Source organism: Miniopterus natalensis, chromosome 17, assembly GCF_054644295.1.
Source record: "Miniopterus natalensis isolate mMinNat1 chromosome 17, mMinNat1.hap1, whole genome shotgun sequence".
Taxonomy (NCBI): Eukaryota; Metazoa; Chordata; class Mammalia; order Chiroptera; family Miniopteridae; genus Miniopterus; species Miniopterus natalensis.
This window is the reverse complement of record NC_142097.1, coordinates 36,200,288-36,226,199: the sequence shown is the minus strand read 5'-3', so window position 1 is coordinate 36,226,199 and position 25,912 is coordinate 36,200,288. Positions and strand designations below refer to the sequence as shown.

Genomic DNA, 25,912 nt, shown 5'->3' with positions numbered 1-25,912 from the left:
CACACATACTATACAGTAAATTCAAAATAGTTTAAAATGACAGAGGAGTCAGTGAATTTGAAAATAGATGAGTGGAAATTATCCAATCTGAAGACTACAGAGAACAAAAAGCAAAAGAAAAACACACACTTCAGGATGTGTGAGGCGATGTCCAAAGGTCTAATATATATAATTAGAGTCTCAGAAGAAGAGGAAAAGGGGGTGAAAAAATATTTGAAGAAATAATGGCTAATTTCTCAAATCTGTAAAAGACCAATTTTAGAGGCAAGAAGCCCAGAAACCCTATGCAGGATAAATGTAAACAGAACAACATCAGGCCTGTCATAATCGAACTGCTAAAAATCAAAGAAAAAGAGAAAATATTAAAGCAGCCAGAGAAAAACATTACATAAAAACAATATATTACATACCATTTGAATGATGTCTAACTTCTCATCAGAAACTAAGTAGAGAAGAGGTGCTAACATCTTCTTACAAAGTAGATTCAAATCCAGGCAGTTGGGCTCCAAAGTCCACAAACTAGTTATACAACCTTTATGCTAAATTATACTGCTAAGTAATTTAATACTTATATTTGCAACAACTGCTAAAATGGAAAGGTCCACTGTGCACTAAAATGTATAACTTTACCATAATTCTAAGCATCTCATCATATCATAATAATATGGCAATATACTTACTTATTCATACTTTTTTGGAAGGAGTTTCTTTTAAATTAAACAAGGAAGAGGAAATTACTTATCAATTATTTTAGTTTGAATATGAAATCAGTTTCCACTGGAAATAATACAAATTCAAATTGAAATATTCTGAAATTAATGAATATTATATCAGTGTTACATAGAGAAGTCAACACAAGCCCCCAATGCTGTTGACAGCAAGATGTTTTTTTCTAAACTCAAGCACGCTTTAACTACTCTCTGCTCACGTTAAACACTTAACCTAACAAATTAAAAGTAAAAACAGTTTCCCTTCTCACCAAAGGAAAAATTGGAAAAGTAAAGAAAGATACAGAAAAACAAATGTGTTCTTGCAATTGTCAGTAAGTGTCATCATTATCATCAATTATTATTGAGTACTTACTATGTACTAAAGGCTGCTATAAGCTTTTTATCTGTAAAAACTCGTTTAATCCTTACAAACCCTTTGGGAGTTGTTATACTTACTTCATAGAAGAGACCACTGAATCACTGAGAGGTTATGCAGCATATCCAATGTCACAGAATAAGTGGCAGAATCTTAACTACTACACCATTATTACATGTTAATGTAAAAGAATCATCTTGCCTAGCTTCAGCTATGTTAAAATAGTAAAGGGAACTTCATTGGGGTGATGATGTTAAATGGAGAGAAACTTACTTTACCTTCCAAAGTCTTGAAAAGTTCTCTAGTATGTGACTATAAATTATAGTCTCCAAAAAGAAAAGCTAGAACTCTAAAAAGCGTATTTCGCTGTGAATTTCTCATTAGATGCTTCCATCTCCTACCTCCATTCCCACCAGTTTTATGGAGCCCCTCTCTCCTCTTTAAAAAAACAGAACACAATTATTTGCCTAATACAGACCACTACAGCTAAGAGTCTGGACTATAGTTCATGAAAGCAGGAAACAGAATCATGTAACAACAGTAGATTCATAGTCCTATACGAATTTGTATTTGTGACCTCTGTGTGAATTTGAAAACAGTGATTAAATATTCCCTAAAACCCTCTCAAACCTCAGCTTCCATAATAGTTATACCACCTTGATTTTCCCAATATTGTTCAGACTGCTTCTTATTGATCTCATCTGTCTTTAAACATGGGTTTTTCGATTTCTTAAGGTTTATTTCTTGACCCCTGAGAGTAGGTACTAAAGTTAAAGAAAGACCAAAGTTGGAATCCTGACCTCTTATGCCCAAATTGCTTAATGATTAACCTGATTAGGTACTGTTTTCTTCATCTAAAAGATCAGGGCCATGATAATTTAAAGTAAAAATGCCTGGTAAATGCTCAGGAATATTCATTCCCCTCCTTTTCTGTTTGTTTGTTCTATTTTCATTCTTAAGAGACCTTTACCTACTCTTTTTTTAATGGTAAAATTTTATTTCTTTATTTTTTTAAATATTTACCCACTCTTAATGTTTTAACTACTCTCAATAAATAAAACTTCCAAATTTATATTTAAAAATCTTACTTCGTTATAAAGTGTTGAAACCACATTTCCAATCTAATATCCTACTATATCATCTTGAACTCAATGTGCCTCATTTTCTCAGAACCATCTGTCCTAATCACTCTGTTCCTTTTAATGAGGCCATCAATTCCCATTCTTAAAGTCTAAGAATCATCTTTGACAGGCTTTCCCTATTCCTGGATTCTATAATTGGCTGGTCATCAGTTTGCCTATTCCTCAAAATCTTTTTCTCTGTCCCTTTTCCACTGCCACCATCTCAGTTTAGCGTTGTCCCAAAAGCATCCTCAATCCACTCCTGGTTTTCTCTCCCACAGCACCCTTTATGTTCCAGACAAATGTATGTATTTACCATTTGAGTGCATCCTGTCCTCTTGCTTCAAGTTTTTACTAGTCACCTTATTTATCATTTCACTTTCTAATCCACATTCACATGGTAAATACAATCTTTTCTCCCATTAAAACACACACACACACACATACTATTCTTTAAAATATTAAAGCTCAAATTATCTGGGAAATTTGAGCAAAATGGAACTTTTCCATAATCTTCTCAAGTGCCAAGATGATTGCTGCCATGCTTTGTTCTGCAGTTATCTATTCCTCTTTCCTTCTAAATGACATAACTTCCTTTAATCACTTATTTCAGCCCGGCCGCGAGTGGCTCAGCAGTTGAGCGTCAACCTAGGATCCAGGAGATCAGGGTTCGGTTCCCTGTCAGGGCACATGAGCGGGCTGTGGGCTCGATCAATGACTCTCTCATCATTGATGTTTCTATCTCTCTCTCCCTCTCCTTTCCTCGCTCTGAAATCAATAAAGATATATATATATATTTTAAAAATCACTTATTTCATAATTATGCTCCTTGGAACACTTATTTGTTGCACATGATTTTGCAGTTGTTGTGCAAGGAAAAAACAAAGGGTCTGTTGTCAAGTAAGTTTTAGAGATACTAGATTAAACCGTTAAATAGGTTCCTTTATTGCAGGACTTCTCACAGCTTTAAAAATGTTAAACTGTTAGTTTCCCCATCATCATTCTTTTTTATTTCTGACATAAAGATATTTCCTCTCTCATCCCACTACAGCATAACCCAGCTCCACACCACTACTCACTCTTTTGAACAGAGTAAGACTTCTACTTTTAATTAGATTCACTTTTCATCCCTGACTCCTAATTCTCAATCTATTTCTCCAGAGAAATAGAGACTTGTTTTATTTCAGGATCTTTATTTCCTAAAAATGATACCCAGATCTCTAAAAGAGATCTCAGTAGTATACCTTAAACTTGGGAATTCATACAGATAGGTAGTAGTATTTTCCTGAAGAGTGAGTTTTACTTAAAGATTTCTTTTTGGAAAACATAAAAATGTAAAAAGTAGACTATTTTTTAAATATATATATATTTTTGCTTTTCAGTTACAGTTGATGGAATGTAGACTATATTAAAAGAAAAAATATGACTTCCAAAAAATATCCAGGTTTGCTTTGATGCCCCTTTAAGCTATATCACGCGCCCCTTCCATACGCTTCAAATTCATCTGTCTCAAAGATACATCCAAAAAATATCCAGGTTTGCTCTGATGCCCCTTTAGGTCACATCCTGTACCCCTTTGGTATGTGTTCGAATTCCTCTGTCCTGAAGATACTCCCAAAAAGAAGTTCAAGAACCACTAAAGTAGGCCAATGGAGAGGAAGGGTAGAGGAGAGAATTATTACTTAGAGAATGTTTCCTTTGTGATAAATATTATACTAGATCCCTTACATATATTATCTTTCTTAATGCCTAGAATGACACTACAATAAGGCATTATTTCATTAATTTTATAGAAGAGAAACTTCAGAGAGGGTAGCATGTCCTAAGCTGCAAAGCTCACAAGTGGTTAAAAGTTTTACTATAGAATGTTGGAGTGATAAAGAAGACACATTTATCATAGAAATACTGACTCATTCTCATGAGAAAAAAATAACTAGAAATCACTCTTTTAAAATAATTTATCATCAATGTGAGACTCAGTCTTAATGTAGATCCTGACATAAATGAAGCACATATTTCCAAGTAAAAGCTTATTAGTAGTATTAATCAATTCTTAGATATTCAGAAGTGTGATTGGATGACATGTTCAAGTTTTAGCAGAAGGAAACTAGGGAAGAAACTAAAGCCTTTTATATTTATAAATTTAATATATTATTTATTCACTAGAACATTTCCTCCCAAATAAAAGCAATACCTAATATCAACTAAGATTTTACTCAGTTGTGTGTTATATTAATAATATTGGAAAGACTTCAAAGGATTTCAGAAAGTAAACCTGAAGATGTCAAAGTTTTCTGAAATTAAGGGTTTAAATAAAATACAAGTCCAAAGTAGGAGGCTTAAATTTTTCAAAGAACATTGTCAGTTAAATCTGCAACTTGAATCTTTTTATATTGAATAAGCCAGATGGCTCTTACTTTAAGAAAACCAAAAGTAAGAGTACAGTACATAATATACAGATTCATCAAATCAATTTACTGCAGAATCTCTCAAAATAGAGAACTTCACTAGTGGAGTTTAAGTTAGACAATTTACAAACAAATAAATATGCTTATATACAACATTTCAGGAATCTATCCATTGGGTAAGGTTCCAAACATTAAAAAATAAATAAAAAAACACAGGATGTGCCAAGGAAGAGTACTTTAAAACGAATAAATCTATTATTAAAGATATAACTGTTTTTAAAAAGTTCTCAAAATCAATCTTTTTTACTATTAATAAGAATTTTGGTTTCAGAGGTAATAGAATACAAAATTCTTTGTAAATCTGCATTTGTGAGAATAGACTAGTTATAAAATAGTGTTAACTTACAATGTACACAGTTATTAAATATACATAAATTTTAAAATTAATATTTTCTTCATGGCAATGGATAAAATGTGAATATTCAATTTAATCTATTACAGTCTTCCAAATAAAAGTGAAATCTTTCTCCTAAAAGACATATGACAGTAAGTGTAAGGGATTAGTACTTTCATTACCCCTTAAAATATTAATTCTCCCTATTTAAAGGTTTCTTAAACATTGAGCAAAGTCATATGTACAGCTCTATAGACAAAGATCTCAAGAATGTGAGAAGAAATAGAAATCAAAATGCAGTAACAGCAAAGTAACAAAATCTTTTTCCCCCTAATTGTGTAAATTAAAGGAAACTAATTATGACCCTAAAGTATATCTTCTCTGAACAAAATGCATTTAAGAAGAGCAATTCAGGAAGATAAATAACTGAAAGAATAAGCTCAGATAAAATGCCTTTTCTTTGTGAGTGGCTGAAAATCAGTCAAATAGTCTAATTCTGAAAAGCCAAGTTCCTACTTTTAGTACATTTCTAAGTTACCGCAGCTAGCTGAAGAACTAAAGAGAAATTAAAAGCCAGTAAATGGGCAGTCTTTTAAGAAAACTCAATGTATAAATTCAACTTATCTTAAATTGCTAAATGGTCTAAAAATGCAAGTAAAAATGGAAAATCTCTAATTTACCTTTCTCAACTGGGAAAGCAGACAATACAAATCATCATAACTAGCAAATAATGTCAAGTTAAAAAAATCCTTAAAACTATGCAAGTACATTCATTTGTAAGCACTGCAGTTAATGAAATAAAGATTTAATGTATTAAAGAAGCATGCTTACAAAAATTCTAGGTTTCCATGCTATTTTTTTAAAGTGTACTTTACTTCTAAGGTTATTGCAACAGGAAGTAAAAATCTATTCTGAAGTCACAATCTAAAAAAAAAGCAATCTGGCCTTCGCATTTACATTAAAAGTCTGAGTTAACAGCTTTCTTCACAATGAAATATTTTTTAAAGTATGAAACTCTTTAAAAATATTCATACACGCATACAAAAGTAAAAGAACACACAATTAAAATTTAAATACATATGCCTAAAGACATTTCTTAATGGCTCCCCTGAAAACTATGTCAAATTCTCTTAGGTTGCGTCTCGTTTTCTACAAAGCTCAAAGTAGGCCTCATAGCTCAGAAATCCATGTAACACAAACACTCTACTCATCATACTCACAGGCTTTCGTTTTTCTTCCTCATTAGTCAGTACTATATAGGCTTTTCTCCTGAAAACCTGAAAGGCTTCTTCTTATTCACTGGTCATGTTGTTACCAGATCTGACATATCAGTAATGATCCACACTTGAATCTCCTGCAGCCAGCTCTTCACACTGACCAGAACTTACTGTGTGTTACAGGTGATACTTCTTACAGCAAATAGTATGATCCCAAAGCACAAGTGATGCTCCCGAAAAAGCTTAGAATCCCTAACAACATCACCTGCATCTTTTTGTATCGAGATGCAATGTGGCATTTGTTTTGAACAGCTAATGATTTCAAGACAGATTACACGGATGAGTTCTTTTCATTAGATTGCCTGACATAAGCTTATCCTTTCAGAATACTGCAGCAAATATACATTGTATGATTCCCTTAGGAAAAATGAAATATTTTTATACCATTTTTCTCTGTGGCGCAGTTTAGTTTACCCTTCTGTTAAGCAAACTGCTGGAAGAACTGGTTCTGAGGTCTCTAATGGCGCAGCATTAACATAGTGAATGATTCACGGATGTTAACATTCAGGAGTAACGCGGAAGGCTAGCAATGCAGCCCAGGTCCAGAGCTGATGAATGGCGCAGTGCTGCTGTTGTCATAGCAACTGAGAGGAAAAAAGCAGCACCATATAAGGAGCTGTGACATGAATTCTGGGAACGATTTATATTAAAAAACTGTAAGCTCCTCATGCCTTAAAGCTATAAATGCCTCTCTCAGTGATTCCTCCTCAAATTTTTCTCTTCTGAATTCCTAAATCAGAGATGTGTGAATAAATATATATTGCAAAATATAGTATAGTCACTAACAAAAAACCACATATTAATGTAACTGAAAAGATTAATAATACTATAGTAACTTCACATGTGCCTGCAATATCTTCATAATTTATTGGGTTAAATGGTAAAATTAGACCATGATATGGAAGGAACTGTCTAGAAAGTAAGATAGCAGAAAATTTATTTTTAAATACTTAAGAGATATTCAAAACCTATGTCTTTCATTCAGATGGCAGCATCAGATACACTAAAACTACAGAACAATTAACTGACTAATATAGTACAATGATATCAATTTTAAAGAGAGACCATACTACCTCCTATATTCCTTCTAGATGCAGAAAGGTTCAAAAGATACTAGCTTCCTGAAAATGGGCATAGCCTTCACTTATGATCAAGGGAATGCCGTGTGTTAATCACTGGTGAGACAGGGTTACTGTTCCATCCCATGCGTCTGAAGGCCCTTCCCTATTGGGTTTGGAGAACCTTTCTGTTGTCTGTTTCTCCTCACCTCCCAGGAATCCAGAAGAGTCCCTTCCCTTCCAGTGGACAGCAGGATCGCTTGAAAAAAGAATCGTGGGAGAAGGGGAGCTAGGGTTAATGTATGGATTTAGCAGTAGTAATGGTACTCTCTGCAGTACTCTAGACATGGCTCTGAACTGTCTTGTACAGAAAAGAATTTCAGTAGGCTTCTGAAACATATGGTCCCCACTGGTGCTATTCATCTATTTAGATAGGACAATTCTATATGACAGTGATTTTCCACCCTTTTTTTTGTCTCATGGCACACATAAACTAATTACTAAAATTCTGCGGCACACCAAAATATGTATTTTTTTGCCCATCTGACAAAAAAATAGGTATAATTTTGAGTTTTTCACACCAAACGGCTATTGTTGTGCTGGCTGTTGTCACTGTTTTATCTGACAATTTAAAGGAAAGAGGTCAGTGCTCCTAAATAGTCAGGTATTGCATGTTTTAAACATTCTTGTGGCACACCGGTTGAAAAATCGCTGCTAAATGAAATTGTTCTATGTCATATCAATGTATATTTCTTTCCTATCACCACCTATTTAATGAAATGCTCTGATACAAAGTAAAGCAAAAACAATTAGGTAAATTTATTTATTATACTGTTCCCTTATGTGGGCAACACTGTCACTATAATACACAGGGTGGGGCAAACATAGGTTTACAGTTGCTCCTGTGGAAAATAATATAATTATTAATAAATAATAATATAAGAGTAGGAATAAACTCTATGTTTTGCATACTCACAACTGTAAACTTACTTTTGCCCTACCCTGTATTCACCAGTGAGAGAGTAATTCTGTCATGTCACATATTTATTATTCTTGAGCTGAATACATCAATCAAATTGGGCACATAATTTTCTATAAGGGAAAAATATGGTTTAGCATTATAATAAGTTCCATTTTATAATGTGAATATATATTGAAGGCTAAGCTTTATATAATCACATACTATAATTTACTTCCTATTTGGAGAGTCACTAAGAGGATTTCTTCTGAATCATGGATATTTACTTACTTGCCTTTCATGATGTTTTGTGACAGAAGTATTTCTGAGAACCAGTATTATTTAATCTTTACATTCAACATTTGACACTTTGTGAACTGCTCAAATTCCACAGCAGGTGGGCAGATAAGCAAGCAGAGAAGATTGGGTCCATTTAAGTATAAAAACAGACTTCTAGGAACTGTGGCATAGAATCATGGTAAGTTTCCTGGGGAAGACCGTAGAGGAAGCATGAACAAAGAAGGATTTGTTGGTTTTTTTTCTGTAATCTTCATTGTATTTTCCACATTTTAAAAGTGATACCTGACTCTTAGAACCACCACATACTAGCTAAAAGGGATTCAAGGGGTTCGGAACAGGCCTCCCCAAGATGTGCCACTTTGGCATGTAAATTACTTCAAGCTGAAGGGAAAGGAGACCCTGTGGGTTCAGGTGAAACTTCTGCCCCTCCCTTAACTACCTAGAAGAATTTAAATTGGGGACCTTTCCACAATAAGAGTCATTACCAAAAATAACTTTTTATGACTTATCTATAAGGAAGAACAAATTTCTAATTACTGAACATCTCCTCTTCCTGTCATCCTGCAAATGACTCCTCCCCTCTGAAACCCCAAAGCTCTTCTTACCTTATTCCTTGAATCACAATGCCATATATACCCCATTTTACCTTTCAGATTCTGAACCTCTCATGTATGTGGGGTCTCTGACTCTCTCATACATGTGGTGTCCCCATACATACACATGTAATTGAATTGGGTTATTTTCTCTTGTTAATCTGTCTCATGTAAATTTACTTATAAACCAGCTGAAAGAACCTAGAAGGGTAGGGAAAAATTTCTTCTGCCCCCACAGGATATCAGCAATTACTAACCAAATGATTGCCAACTTCTCCACCTGTTAGGATTTCTTTTATCTTTTCCCCCATATTAATTTAAACAAAGATATAGTAACTGTTAACTGGAGTTTCTAATAAATATGAGTTCACTACAGTAAAGTGATACAGCTTTATTTAATGCAAAATAAAAAAGTATTTAACTGTCAAATCATATGTCTGACACAGTAAGTGCTAGGCACATAGAGAAACTCTCTACAAACATTTCTGTATTCCTCTCAACCCTAGGTATTATTATTCTTATTTACATATTGTCCAGACATAAAGCTTACAAATGAATGAGTGTAGAATTTTAACATGGTTCTTTCTCCTACTGGAAAGCCTGGGCTCTTGACAGTATGGCACCATCCAAATCTCGTGTGTGTAAACATCATGAAAGGATTCTTCATTTGATAATATATGTTGACATTTAAGCGCTCAAAATATACATACTGACAAAGCCTTTCTCCTTAATTAAACGTTGTCAGACTCATTCTGGGCCCTCTCTTCCACTATGCCTCATCCTTGGGCCTTATACTCAAGCCTCCGGCCTAGTCAGGTTGTAGCAAGAATCCTGCTAAGTCAGTTGATTGAGAATCCTCCCACCCTTGATATCTGATCACCCTGGCCTGACTTCGGCAAAAATTCTGTTAAATTGGTTTACCAAAAATCCTACTCTTGATGTCTCCTCTTACTAATTTTCCATTCACTGCTGCCTTCCCTACCTTGCTTCTTGGCTATAAATTTTTTTTTTTTATATATCTTTACTGATTTCAGAGAAAGGAAAGGAGAAGGAGAGAGACAGAAACATCAATGATGAAAGTCATTGATTGGCTGCAGCCCGCAACCCGGGCATGTGCCCTGACCAGGAATCGAACCCCGATCGCCTGGATCCTAGGTCGATGCTCAACTGCTGAGCCACGCCCGGCTGGGCTTGGCTATAAATTCTTAACTGTCTTTACTGTATTTTGGAATTGCACTCAGTTCTAAACTGAGCTCTCTTTTTCCCTATTGCAATAGTTCCTAAATAAAATCCCTTTTTACCACTTTAAGTACTGTCCAGCTCTGGTTTTCTTCAACAAAACTGACTCATGATAACTGAAATTATCTAAATTGAATTAAGTAATAATTGACTAACATTCTCTACTTTTTGTTTTGGAAGACTACAGAAGACTACTTTTACCACTGAGTAAACCTTGACGTTTACAATAGCACAATCTTTAGCCCATAAAACTAGAGAATCTGAATTAGAAACAGTACTTGAATGAGGTCCAGACCTACTTTAATTATTATTAGCATTCCAAAGAGTTTAAAAATCTTCATTTTCATTTTCCATTTAGCCTTAAAAAGTATTTGGTAAAGTACTTTATCCATATAGAAATTAAAATAGACATATCTAATTTAGGACTGATGGGAGCTTAGACTACCACACTTCTACTACATTTTTTAATCTAATAAAATTCACTATAAACAAATTAATACAAATTAATTTATATTTTTCTAAAAATGAAAGATATTTACTCATGCAACAGTATCATGAGTACACTGAAATAAATCAGACTATGTAAACTAACAATCTCTAGACTCTTTTTATTTTCAAATTCGCTTTTCAATACTCTTCTCAAGACTATGTTTCCATTTTATCCAAGTTAAAAATGACAAGAAAAGTAACATTTATTCAATGTTTATTTTATGCTAGGTTGTATGTTTAAGAAATCTTATTTAATCTTCACAGAAACTCTGTATTTTTTCTAATAACAAAATTCACTAAAGTATATCGCAAGATAATTATTTTTATGTAAAGAACGTATCATAAGTACACTAAAACATATCAGAGTAACATTATGCATAGGCTCTTTTCATCAAAATAGCTTTAAATTATTTTCACAGGATGTCTCGAAAACAAGTCAATGATTCCATTTTATCCATGATGAAAATAATATTTTGGCTGTAGCTAGTATCTAAGATGACTAGGTTGCAGCATGATCAAATTGATTATTGTGTCTTATTTACCGTCTAAATTGGCTTGCTAACTGGTCATTCCAGTCTATTGGTAGCAAATACCTTTTAAATCAGGCCAAAATTACTTTTTCCCAGAGACTGTTAATAATCTGTTTGATATCAGTATTTGAAGGTTACTCTTCAAAAAAGTAGAAGGACTTACTTGAGGCAATTAAATAAATTACTGAAGGTCACCTTCCAAAGGCTCAGAACTAATATTTGACATAGCTGATAGAAAGTCACACAAATATCTTTTAAAATTACAATAATTGTAGCTAACATTTATAGAGTACTTACTTTGTATCAGACACTGTCGTATGAGCTTATACATATCAACTCATCCAATTCTCTTAATAGTCCTATGAAAATATATATATATATTTTTGGCGTTTGCTCTTTTATTATTTTTAAATTAAATTTATTGGGGTGACATTGGTTTAGGTATATACTATTATCATTCCTGTTTTAGAAACAAGTAAATGGAAGTACAGAGACTTATAGCAAATTTGCATAAATTTATACAATAAGGAAATAGAAGTCAGGGTCCATTTTGTTATAATGCCTCATGAGATTTTGGATTTTAATGTGGTAAAAAATACCAACACTATATAAGGGTATACAATAAAATTTATGTCATCCCTCTCCCACTTCTGAGTTAGAGTTATTGTATCTCCATACCACCACCAAATGTACACATATGTGTATGTTTGTGTATATACATCATTTTAAAACACCGATGGATTACTATTACTCATATTTAGATTTTCATATTTTAACTATATAAACAATACTATACACACACACATACATTTCAAACTTTTTCAAATTAATCTGAGCAATAAAATCGCTGTGACAAATTATGTGCATTACAATTTTGAAACATATTGTCAAACTGCCTTACGAAACATTTGCATCAATTTATACCCCTACCAATAATGTGCATATTCAAAATTAAACTTCTACTAAACTTACAGTGTACATAATAGGCAAACAGTATAAATTCAGTAAGTGTTGAATGACTCAACTACCGGCACTCCCAATTATCTATATTCTAAGAAGTATGCTGATGGGCTTTATGATATTATCAACAAAAACATCTTGGAAAGAGCATTGAATAAGAATCTAGAGAACTGTCTAGATTCCATTACCACAACACTATGCTGTCTCTGTACACTCTCATCCACAGATTTTCTCCTCCAGTGCACAACAATATCCAACTAGGCCAAATGAACCTTGAGGTTTGCCCAACCTCTATATCTTCTAGTGCCCCTTTATTGCCTAAATCAGCGATTTTCAACCAGTGTGCTGCAAGAATTTTTAAAACATGCAATCCCTGACTTTTAGTCAGGGGCACTAACCTCTTTTCCCTTAGAGTGTCAAATAAGAAAATGACAACACCCAACACAACAACAGCTATCCTGTGTGAATGAATCAAAATTATACCTTTTTTTTTTTTGGTCAGATTGGCAAAAAATATATATTTTGGTGTGCCGCAGAATTTCAGTAATTGGTTTATGAATGCCACTTCCCTAAACTTCAATTTTTTTCATTGGTATGAGACAAATTTGGAGTTTAAGGGCCTGGATATTAATCTTGGCCCTGACAGCTTCCTAGTTGTATAATTTTGAGCAAGACATTTGAGCAAGGCAGACTTAATTTACTCATCTGTAAAATGGAGATACATGAGAAGAACACATGAGCTACTATGTGCATGTCACACAATAGGCATTCAAACGAAAAATATCACCATTATTATTACTATCATTCATTAAAAATTATGACTTTTAAAACATGCAAAATTTTAAAGTTCCAAATTGGTTTCTAATGTTAAAAGTAATTTTTAAAAACTTTTCACCAAATTCAAACAAATCTTGTTAACAATAAGAGCTGACACATTCTGGGCACTTAGTATTTGCCAAATACCATTTTAAGCAAGTATTAAACAATGTGATCAGCCTCACTGGATAGGCGTGATTACCCATGAGGTAGGACGCATTGGTGTTCCTGTTTTACAAAAAAAGAAACAGAACTACACACACACAGTGAAGTGACTTTCTCAGAGCTGGGTTACAAACTGAAGCAGTATGAGCACAGAAACTGTTTCTCTCTTGACTACTTTCACTGTATTAACTTGTTTTTGAACTGAATAGAGGGAGGTATACAGGGGGGTATGCATGCGTTTGTGTGTGTGTGTGTAGATATACTATATATATATATATATATTTAAAAATTAGTTTTCTAGCTCCAAATTATATATATCTTTATTCTTCAGCAGGCCTTTCCCCATTCTCATTCCCTGAAGACTACAGATAAGTCAAAGTATTTAGAAATGGAATGGACCTATTTCTGCAAATGGATCTTCATATACAGCTATGTGAAGGACTACAATAAATATGCTAAGAGTACAAAGGTTATGGAATAACAATGATAGGAAAAGTTTATTCCTTTATTATATCTTATAAGGTAAAATACACAAACAAAAGATCGCCTTTCATCACTCTTGTTAGAAGTTAAAGATCTATTTAAAGATCAGGAAAACATGTACAAGGTTAATGAATGTGGTATACACTAGTCCCTCAGACTCCATTCTTCACAAGCTTGCCAACAAGATCTGATTAAAAGGTGTATCAGATCATATTATTTCCCATTCCAACTCTGCTTAAAATCCTAAGAGTGGGCTCCTTACTATGATCCTAAAAACTGGTTTCTGCCTACCTCCTTCCACTATGTTCTAGTACCCCCACCTCCTTGACTTATTCTGTGGAAGCCACAACTGCCTTTCAATTTCTGGAACATGCCAATGCTGCTTTCTGCTTTAGGACTTTTGCACTTGGCTGTACCCTTTGCCTGGAAGGCTATGACCCTAGATCTTCCCATGACTGGCTCCTTTTTGTTATTCAGACTTCAGTTCAAATATCTCCTCCTCTGACCACTCCATAGAAATTAATCTTCCCTCCACCCCCCAGTCTTTCTCTACCCCACTTTCTTCTTTATTACCTTCATAATACTTGCCATTATCTAAAATTAGAGTATTTATTTATTGGTTATATGTTTATTACCAGTCTCTCTTCCAGCTGGAATATAAATACCTTCAAGGCAGGGGCTTTAATTTATCTTTTTCACCAGTCTACTAACTGTGTCTAAAGCAGTACCTGGCACATCGTAGGGCCTAAACAATTGTCTTGACTATAGCCAAGATATGGGACTAAATATTAGAAAGTCACAAAGAAAAGAGAATAAGATACCTAATCTGGCCCTACTTATTTAACTTGGTTGGTAATATAAATACATGGAATATAATGCACTTGGAAGTTTAAATGCATGGAAATAGATAAATCAGTAAGTGTAGCCCTAATGGCCAGATTAAATTAATGCATTTTGTTAAGAACTATTCTCTCAAAGACATTTCCTTATGGTCAGGTAATCTTTCTCCATTCAACTTTCTTTTTACTTATTCAAAACAAAATATAATTAGGAAAGGAAAGATAACTGATGAAAAATTTACTAATCTTTTAAAGTTAAATTTCAAACTAATTTCATTCCAGGTTAAACTAGAAAATTCTTAATATCTCCTTCAATTGGCAGGAAATTGGCCACAGAAAAATTTTCATAACATGCTCTTTCAAAAACCAAATTTCTTTCATTAAGAAATTAAAAAATGCATACTCAATCTTTAAATTCTTAGTCTAGAAAAGCTAAAACTATATGTATATATTAAATAAGACAAAACTGTTTGAGAAGATACATATACTTCAAACATTGTGAAATTAAAACTAAATAGTTCATACATGTAATTAACCAAGTATACCTCTTAATACTATTTCCCTGTATCACCTCAGTGATATTAGGCATGTTACTGACTTTGTTATTAAATGTACATATCTTTTAATATAGGTTGCCTATTTAAGTTGAAATTCAAACTGGGACAGGCAAATGGGATAGAAAGGTGGCATCTCCAAAACCTCAGGCAATCCAGCTAATTTCTACAAGGAAACTGAATTTCTCTTGCTATTTCTTTCCAAGCATGTGGGAAAATGAAGCCACTTAACAGGCATCAGATTTGGTTAGTCGTTATTTTCAGTAACCAATAATACCTTAAACTGCAAAAAAAGTGGGGGTTTCTAAGCAATGAAGTTTTATTCAAGCTGAATCACATAAAATTTACCCTATTTTTAGATATCAGAAGGAAAATGTTAGTAAAATGTTACTAAGCTATTATACTGATTTTTATCTAATGACCTAAGAATCAAAGTAGACTTTGACTCTGCTATTTCAAGATGCCTAAAAAACAATAAATAATATAAGAGGCATGACTTATGCTTTGTGGAACTATAAAGAAATATTATTATTTTAATGAAAAATATAAACATTGTAAAAGTTTCATTCAAAATAGATGGAAGAGTCTAAAAATCCTATTTCCCCTCCTCTCCCCTTATTTTCTTTAGAACTGTCATATGCCAGACACATAGGGAGCAGTCAATACATCCCGTGGGAATGACTTAATATATTGCCTTCATGCACTCATAACCCATCATAACTAGTCAACTTACTAACATCGGATATATAATGATAATGTTAAAAGAAATCTAACAAAGTGATCTAGGCTTGCATATTTTCACACATAAGTATCATTCAACATACTAAAATTTCTTCCCTGAAAAAGCTTAAAAAGAACAAAAGTTCATTTAGTAAAGACAGTTGCACACCTAACAATTTGATCTGAATAGGCAACACATATTTGAGATCATATTAAAGTCAGTGCAATCCACGAGTTATGAATGATAGTAAATGCCCTAAGAAGTTGGAGGAATGTACAATGGAGAGGAAAATATCTAAATCAGCCTTTAAAAACAGATATGAAATATACAAATCAGGATTTCAAACAAAAACATGACTAATGTACCTTTGCTGAACTATGAAGCTCTTATTATCCTAAAATTATAATATCTCCATCTGTTAATCTGACATAAACAAGCTGATAAAATGAAATCAGAACAACAGTGTATTCTGGCAAAACTTGAAATTTCCTGAAAGCCTAGAAAAACATGTCCACAACAGATGGATCATTTAGAAAATAAATACATCAATCTGTCATATTGAGTACTATTCTAATTTCCTAAATTAAAATCAGCACAAGCTCCACTTTCCAAGAGTCTGTGACATTAGGACAGCCCAAAAGGAAAAAGCCTAAAGATTCACGTAAACAGATGTGATATGATCTAAAGTGCCATACTGTTAGGTTTCCTGTTAAACATACTAGATTTAGGTAAAGTCCTTACCAGTTAACTTCTTCACAGGCTGGAGCCGAACACTGATAGACTGATGTGTGAGTAAGGGGGAGGATGGAAGAGAGCGAGACATGCCCTCCATAATCCGAATGTGCTGCATACCTTCACTTGCTGGAAGCGGAGAGACGGCGTAGTCTGGCTCAAAAGCACAGTCGCTTTCTGTGGAGATGCCACCTGTCAGAAGAGATGGAATAAAAGAACTTGTGAGAAAAGATTCTTCCTTCTCTATTAAAATTTGTCTTTTAGGATGATTCAGAAGAGCATATATACTGATAATGACTTCCCCTGCGAAAAGCCAAATGAAGTATTTTCAACCATATATTCATTTCTACACTTACTGGGTACTTAACTCCAGGTCTAGCACTAGTAAATTGAACATGGGTGAAATGGGGTCATCCTTGTAAGGTTCTCACTCACTGTCTCATGAATGATGCACTCATATAAAAAAATATAGTACAAAGCAACGGTCTTCAATTTTTCTTCCCTAATAAGACAAACATGAAAAAACGATATTCACCTGGTTAATAATGCAATATATGTAATTGTTAGTAGGTCACTGTAACTATTTCTTATCCCTTTTCTCCAAGAAAATACAAGTGGATAAGACTGACATTATTACGTGGTAATCTTTGAATCTTCTCTAACATTTTAAAAAGAGTAAATTATACGCTGTTTACTTCCACTTACATACTGTTAACTTGGACTGCTGCGAATGGCAGATTATATACTTCAGACCAACTTTTCCCTAAGAAAAACTAGAACTAAATATATATTTTAAATCTTCCTGAAAGGACTGGAAAGTTAATAGCATAATGAAGAATTACAGAAGAAAACGGAAGCCTGGCATTTGGGGCTACAGAAGCTTTTGACAGTTTTACAGAGCTGGGAAGACAAATATTGGCATGAAGGGAGAACAAAGTTTGTGGAGGGGGACCAGTAAAACTCCAGCACTTTTGTTTGGAAGCCCAAAGGGTTACATTCTAGGAGTAAATACAAACCAAAACTAGGCTGCCCTTTACAGGACTGAAACTCAGCTCCAAATGTCTACTATAAAATTAAATTAAGGCAATCTCGGATTGGTGGTGCCTGCCAAAAACAAACATAAATCTTCTTAGAGGAAGACAATACCACCACTGTAGGTCTCAAATTCTTCCACAACTTTTCATACACAATATCTGGCCCTTAATTAACAATAACAAAGAGATAAGATAACATGAAAAAAGTAAATCAGAAACACCACGCAGAAGAAATAGTCTGATAGGGGATACAGATGAACCAAGAGCCACAGAATTTAAAGTAGTATGCTTAACATCAAAAAGACCAAGATACTTGGGAATAAATTTAACCAAGGAGGCAAAATATTTGTATACTGAAAACTATAAGACATTAATAAAAGAAATTTTAAAAATACACAAATAAATGGGAAGATATCCTATGTTCATCTACTGGAAGAATTAATATTGTTAAAATGTTCATACTATCCAAAGTGGTCTACAGACTCAATACAATCCCTACCAAAATTCCAATGGCATTTTCACTGAAATAAGAAAGCAATCCTAAAATTTGTAATAAAAAGTTAAAGTAATTAAGTAATTGTGCGCAAGATGAACAAAGTTGGAGGCATCACACTTCCTGATTTCAAATTATAAAGCTATAGTAATAAAAATAATTTGGTACTAGCATATACACAGACACACAGCATACAAACAGACCAATGGAACAGAATACAGAGCCTAGAAATAAATCCACATACATACAGTCGACTAATCTTCGACAAGGGCACCAAGAATACACAATGGGAAAAGGATCGTCTCTTCAACAAATAGTGTTGGAAAAACAGGATAGCCACATGCAAAAGGAATGAAACTGGATCCTTACCTTACACCATATAAAAAAATCCAGTAAAAATGAGGTGAAAACATAAACATAAGAACTTAAACCATAAAACTCCCAGAAGAAAATATAAAAGAAAAGCTCCTTGAAATTGATCCTGGCAATGATTTTTTGGATTTGACATCAAAACCAAAGATAACAAAAGCAAAAATAAACAAGTGAGACTAAATCAAACTAAAAAGTTTCTGCACAGCAAAGGAAACCATCAGCAAAATGAAAACGACAACCTACAGAACGGGAGAAAATACTGCAAATCATATATCCAGTAAGGAATTAAAATCCAAATATATAAGAAATTCATACTTGATAGCAAAAAACTAAATAACCTAATTAAAAAATAAGCAAAGGGCCCAAGTAAACATTTTTCCAAAGAAGACACAAAAATGTCCAATGGGTACATGAAAACGTGTTCAACATCACTAATAATCAGAGAAATGCAAATCAAAACCACGATGAGGCATCACTTCATACCTGCTAGGTCAGCTATTATAAAAAAAAAAGTCAAAAGATAACAAATGTTAGCAATAATGTGGACAAAAGGAACCCTTTTACACTGTTGGTGGGAATGTAAACTGGTACAGCCATTATGGAAAAGAGTATGGAGGCTTCTAAAATATTAAAAATAGAACTGCCATATGAGCCAGCAATCCTACTTCTGAATATATATCAAAAGAAATAAAATTACTATCTCAAAGAGATTTTGCATTCCTGTGCTGATTGCGGCACTATTCACAGTAGCCATGATATGGAAACAACCAGTTTCCACTGTTGGATAGATAAAGAAAATGTGCTTTCATACATGTATATATACACACACACACACACAAACACACACAGAAAGGAATATTATTCAACCTTAAAAAAGGAAATCCTGCCCCTTGTGACAATAGAGATGAACCTGGAGGACATTATAATAAGTGAAACAAGCCAGACATACAAAGACAAATACTACATAATCTCACTTATATGTGGAATCTTAAAAATAAACTCGAACTTAAAGTAACAGAGAGAAGAATGGTGGCTACCAGGGGTTCAGGGCTGAGGGAAAAGATGTTAAAACTTTCAGTTATTAAATAAGCTCTGGATGTTAGCAAATTGACGTCTTAATTAGCTTAATTGTGGTAATCATTTCACAATGTATCCGTTTATCAAAACATCATGTTGTACACCTTAAATATATACAATTTGTATTTGTCAATCAAACCTCAATAAAGCTGGGGGAAAAAAGAGTGGGAAACTTAAAAAACAAGCACATGGTCTTACATGAAATGATGACAATGCAGTTTAAACTGAGAAGATTAAATCAAGTGTCTCACCTAAAGTTCCCAATTGTGTTACAGTTGTAATTTCATCATATGTAATTCTAACTCATTTGGAAAACTGATGTGGTATATCATGTGTTATAATTTAACCCGTCTCTTGTTAATGGCCACTTACATAGTTCTTTCTAGATCGAGAACCTAAATACAGAATTACGGGGGCGAAAACGATGAGAATTTCTACTGAGAAATACTGACCAAATGCTGTATTAAAAGTCTGTACCACCTGGCCGGCATGGCTCAGCTGTTGAGCATCGACCTAAGATCCAAGAGATCAGGGTTCAATTTCTGCCAGGGCACATGCCTGGGTTGCAGTCTTGATCCCCAGTACGGGGCGTGCAAGAGGCAGCCGATCAATGACTCTCTCTCATCACTGATGTTTCTTTCTCCCTCTCCTCTCTCTGAAATTAATAAAGATACATTAAAAAAAAGAGTCTGTACCATGCTGCTTTTTTTTTTTTAAATAGTATGCTTAGTATTTGAGAAAATAACAGTATAGAATTTCAGCAATGACTTAAAATTATGAGAACAAAAACTTAGTAGATGGACTGAACAACAGATTAGACAGAGAGTTAATAAACTAAAAAATAAAACATTTGTGCATCAAGGGCACTATCAAGAGAGTGAAAAGACAACCCTCAGAATGATAGAAAATATCTGCAAATCATGTATCTGATAAGTGTCTAGCATTCAGAATATCTAAAGAACTCCTACAACTCAACAATAAAAAGACAAACAATACAATTTAAAAATGTCAATTCTAAAAATTGAGAATAGACATTTCTCCAAAGAAGATATTCAAATGAATAATAAGCACATAAAAAGTTACTCAACGTTATTAGTTATTACAGAAATGCAAATCAAGGCCACAATGAGATACCACTTTAAACCCACTGGGATGGCTTTTTTTTTAATCCTCACCCAAATATATGTTTTTATTGATGTTTAGAGAGTGGGGAAATGAGAGAGAGAGAGGAAGAGAGGGAGGGAAAGGGAGAAAGGAAGAGGGACACAGAGAGAGAAATATCGATGTGAGCGAGAAACATCGACTGGTTGCCTCCCGTACGAGTAAAGCACCTCCTTTCACTTGAAATGTTCCAAGTTCAAACTTAGCTGATAATTTTAGAATCTAATAATACTCCTTAAGGAATAATACTGCAATTAGTCCAATCTAGATGTCCTAGTTTACTTTTCTGCTTAAAAATATTTTCCTTCATCTTCTCTGCCCTATAAATTGTGCTTGAACTCACTGTAGCTATAGGAAAAAAACCCTAAAAAATAGAAGTTTTAACTAAAGAAAAGTACTGGTAAGCACTCACAGAATTTCACTGTATTAGTCAATCTCTGGTGGGTAAACAGCAACCTCAAAATCTCAGTAGTCTACAACAACATTACCTTTATGATCATTAAGTCTGCAGATTGACTATGGGTCAGCTGATATAGGTTGGGCTATCAGGTTCAGAACTGCTGTGATGTGTCTTTGATTTTGGGCCTACTCACTGAAGGGGCAGTGATTACATGGGGAATGCTCTTCTCTTGGTAGGTCACAGGAGTGCAGGAGACCAAATCAAATCAGAGGAACATATTTAAGACCTCTATTCACTCACATTCCACTTGGCACATTTTAGTGGGAACTACTGAAAAGCTACATAGCAAAAGGAATGACTGCATAATTTTATAACAGGAAGGAAGAAAAAAATTTGGAATCCAATTTACCAAGCATATAAGATATTTACTGGTATTCCAAATTACTTAATGTTTATTTTCTACCTTTTTTTAACTATCACTTTCCTTGCTTCAATCAACCAAATAAAAGTTACTGAAATAAGGTGATGGAGGTAATGCATAAAAACATAAACTGCTAATTTGACAGAAAATATTCAGTTATGTTGGATGCCTGGTGATCAGACATTCAAAAATTGAGCACAGGAATATCAAGTACATAGACACTAAAGAAATATTAGGGCCTACCCTGGCCAGGTGGCTCAGTTGGTCAGAGTGTCATCTGGTACACCAAAAGGTTGTGGGTTTGATTCCAGTCAGGGCACATACTTAGGTTGCAGATTAGATCCCCGGTTGGGGCATGTACAAAAATGGAAGGGAATCTTAGTGAGATAAATTTTATGAGTGTAATCTATGTGAAAGAGCCTTTACAGGAAACACTAATCTTATTTTGTAGGAGAGAAATCATAGAAGAGAGCACATCATGAATGTACAAATTGAAAGAAAGCCTTCAGTAACCATTATTCCTGTTAGAGACATGGGAGATTTCAAAATGAAGAGAAACTCTTCAAACAATTTCAGAGAAGGAGAGCAACTAGGCTACTGTCATCCCCAAAATGTACATGAGATCTCACACTGAAGACAAACTTTATTAAGGTAATCAGTGTGGAAAATTCTTCAGAAACATCTCTAGTCTTATGGTGCACATGAGAATACATACTGGGGAGAAACTCTATGAACACAAAGACTTATGGGAAAGCCTAAAGCTGAATCACTCACTTTACTGCTCACCAGAGCATCAATCCACACTGGGGAGAAACTCTACAAATGCAATGACTGAGAAAAAGCCTTCAGTAGGAACATTAAGCTCACAATGCCTATGTGAATACACACAAGAGAAAAACACTATGACTATAATGAATTCAGACAAGCCTTCAAAAGGAACTTTATTTAACCTTACTGAACACATGAGTACATTCTGGTTAGGAAGTCTATGAATGCAGGGACTGTGGGTATAAGCTTTCAGAAGTCACTCATCCCATGGGAAAATGTGAACACTCAGAGAAGGGAAACCTTTTATATATAATGAATGTGAGAAAGGCTTCAATGATCCCTTTCACCTTTATAGACATACAAGAATTCACACTGGAGAGGAATCTTATTAATACATACAATGTGGGAAAGCCTTCAGCCAAAAATTTTCCCTTGTTTTACATAACAGAATTAATAAAAAGAAACAAATAGTATGAGTATTTTACAAATACCAGAAAAGATACATATAGATAGATATAAGTATAGGTATAGGTGTAGATAGATATATAGATATATAGATTTAGATATATAGATATAGATAGATATAGATTTGAAAAGCATGACTAGGTTCCAGTTCCAGGAAAGATAGAACAAGCATATTCTATCTTTACTCACCCACTGAATGCAAATATAAACCCTTAAAAGGATGACAGAGCTCACTTCCAGTTTCCTATGAGGGAGGGGAAAAAAACAGAAAAACAACCTCCCAACTGGGAAGCACCAATGAAGTTCACAGTCCCGGGGCATAGGCTTACCATAAGACTGAGACCTAATCATAGGACTATAGAATGCTTTCCCTCCCCACACCTTACATTTACATTGCTATTTACTACAACTCATATTGCCCAGTACGTGTTGCCCACTTTTCAGCAGAAACTTACAAGGCATACTAAAAGGCAAGAAACAGTTTGAAGACAGAACATACATCAGAACTAGACCCAGATATGTCAGGGATGTCAGAATTATCAGACTGTGAATTTTAAAAAAGAAATACTTAGATATAATTCTAAAAAAAATATGTACAAGGTCCATATCAGAAAAAATACAAAGCTCTGATGAAAGAAATCAAAGATCTAAGTAGATGGAGAGACTGCTCATATTCATGGATGAGAAAAATCAATATTGTCAAAATGTCAGTTCTTTGCAAACTGACCTAAGAGAGTCAACGCAATCCCAATTAAATCCCAGGAAGTTATTTTTGCTGATTTCAATAAACTGATTCAAATGTTTATATGAAGAGTCAAGAAATAGGAATAGCCAACTCAATATTTGAAGAGGAAGAACAAAAATGGAGGACTGACACTACTGAACTTCAAGATGTAACTACAAAGCTAGTGTAATCAAGGCAGTGTGGTACTGCAAAAAAGAATAAACAAACAGATCAATGGAACAGAATAGAGAGCCCAGATATAAGCCCACATAAATATAGTTAACTGATCTTTGACAAAGGAGCAAAGAGTCAATACATGGAAAAAAGAGAGTCTTTTCAACAAATGGTGCTGGGACACCTGAACATCAACATTAAAAAAAAAAGAATCTAAAAACGGACCTTACACCCCTCACAAAAAATTAACTCACAATTGATCGTATACCTAACTATAATATGCAATACTAGAAAACTCCTACAAGATAACAAAGGAGAAAATCTAGATGATCTTGGTATGGCAGTGACTTTTTAGATACAACCCCAAAGGCATGATCCATGGAAGAAATAATTGATAAGCTAGACTTCACTAAAACTTAAAACTTCTGTGTGAAAAACACTGTCAAGAAAGTAAGAAAAGCTTCAGACTGGGAGAAAGTATTTCCAAAAGACACATTTGGTAAAGAGTCATCACCCAAAATACACAAGCTCAACAAGAAAATGTAAAACACAGGCAAAAGGTCTGAAGAGCCACATCCCCAAAGAGAGCATATAGACGGGGCTAATAAACATATGATAAGATATTCAATATTATGTCATTAAAAATTGCAAATTAAAACAATGAGATACCACTACACACCTATTATTAGAATGGCCAAAATCCAAAACACTGACAACACCAAATGCTGACAAGGATGTGAAACAACAGGAACCCTCATTCATTGCCAGTAGCAATGCAAAATGGACAACCTACTCTGAAAAACAGTTTGACAATTTCTTACAAAACTAAACATACTCTTACTTTATAATCCAGAAATCCTGCTCCTTGGTATTTACCCAAATGAGCTGAAAACATAGCCACACAAAAAGCTGCACATGGATGTTTAGAGCAGCTTTATTCATCACTGTCAAACTTGGAAGCAACCAAGATGTCCTTCAGTGAGTGAATGGATAAACTGTGGTGCATCCAGACAATACAATATTATTCAGTGTTAAAAAAAAAAGATCTATCACACCATGAAAAGACATGGAGGAACCTTAAATGTATATTACTAAGTAAAGAAACCAATCAGAAAAAGGTACATACTGTACAATTCCACCTGTATGAAATTCTGGAAAAGGCGAAACTATGGAAACAGTAAAAAGATCAGTAGTTTCCAGAAATTGAGGGGACAGAAGGATGAACAGAGTGTAGAGGATTTTTAGACCAGCGAAATTATTCTGTATGATATTATAATGATGTATACAAGTCATTATACATTTGTCAAAACCCAGAGAATGTACATCAAGAGTGAACCCTACTGTAAAATATGGACTTTGCGTGATTAAGATGTATCAACGTATCTGTTGTAACAAATGTACCACTGTGGAGCGGGATGTTAATAGTGGAGGAGGTTATACAAATGTGGGTGTAAGAGGCATATGGGAATTCTTTATACTTTCTACTTAATTTTACTGTGAACCTAAAACTACTCTAAAATATAAAATCTATTTTTTTTAAAATACACAAACATAAAAACAAATACAAAAGGATGCATATCTGAGGAGTGTGAAAATAAAAAATAGTGGGCAGATTGGGAAAGGAGCACAGAATATGAAGTTCCACAGAAGTGGTAGGTAATGTACCATTTTTGTTCCTCAGGTATTGCCTGGCTTGGACTCAAAGGCAGCCCAAAACCCATTAAGTGTACACTGGGTAAGAAAAAGCTCCAAGAAAATCCCTCCCTTGCTGGTGAGGAACAGGAAAGGGGGCCCTTATGGGTCTGAGATACTAAGGGAAATCCTTCTTTTCCCCCAGTCTCCAGCCAATTCTATGGCAGCAGCAACACAGAGGTAGTTTATAAAACTCTGAGAAAAGGGAACCCTTTTTTCTGACTCAAGGAACTATGATCCCAAGAGTGTGAAGTAAATCCTCACTGCTTTTTTCCCTTATCACTTAACCTAGATACAGACACAGTTGCCAGAACTGAACAGCAGAATAGGAAAACCAGAGCTCCCATTTTTTAGCCTGAGTATGGGAAAGAAGGTCCTGGGGAGCTGGAAGGTGCTGGTGAGATTGGG

General features: G+C 34.2%; 1 protein-coding gene across 6 annotated transcripts in view; it reads right to left on the bottom strand.

Annotated features, from left to right (window-relative positions):
* Positions 1–25,912, bottom strand: part of TANC2 (tetratricopeptide repeat, ankyrin repeat and coiled-coil containing 2) — a 205,023-nt gene that overhangs the window by 124,408 nt on the left and 54,703 nt on the right. For 3 of the 6 annotated variants that reach the window (XM_087826279.1, XM_087826280.1, XM_087826281.1), the window contains exon 4: positions 16,733–16,915. In XM_087826279.1, coding sequence (XP_087682405.1) covers positions 16,733–16,915 — 183 coding nt within the window. The remainder of the gene's footprint in view (positions 1–16,732; positions 16,916–25,912) is intronic. The other 3 variants (XM_087826282.1, XM_087826283.1, XM_087826284.1) reach the window with 1 other exon arrangement.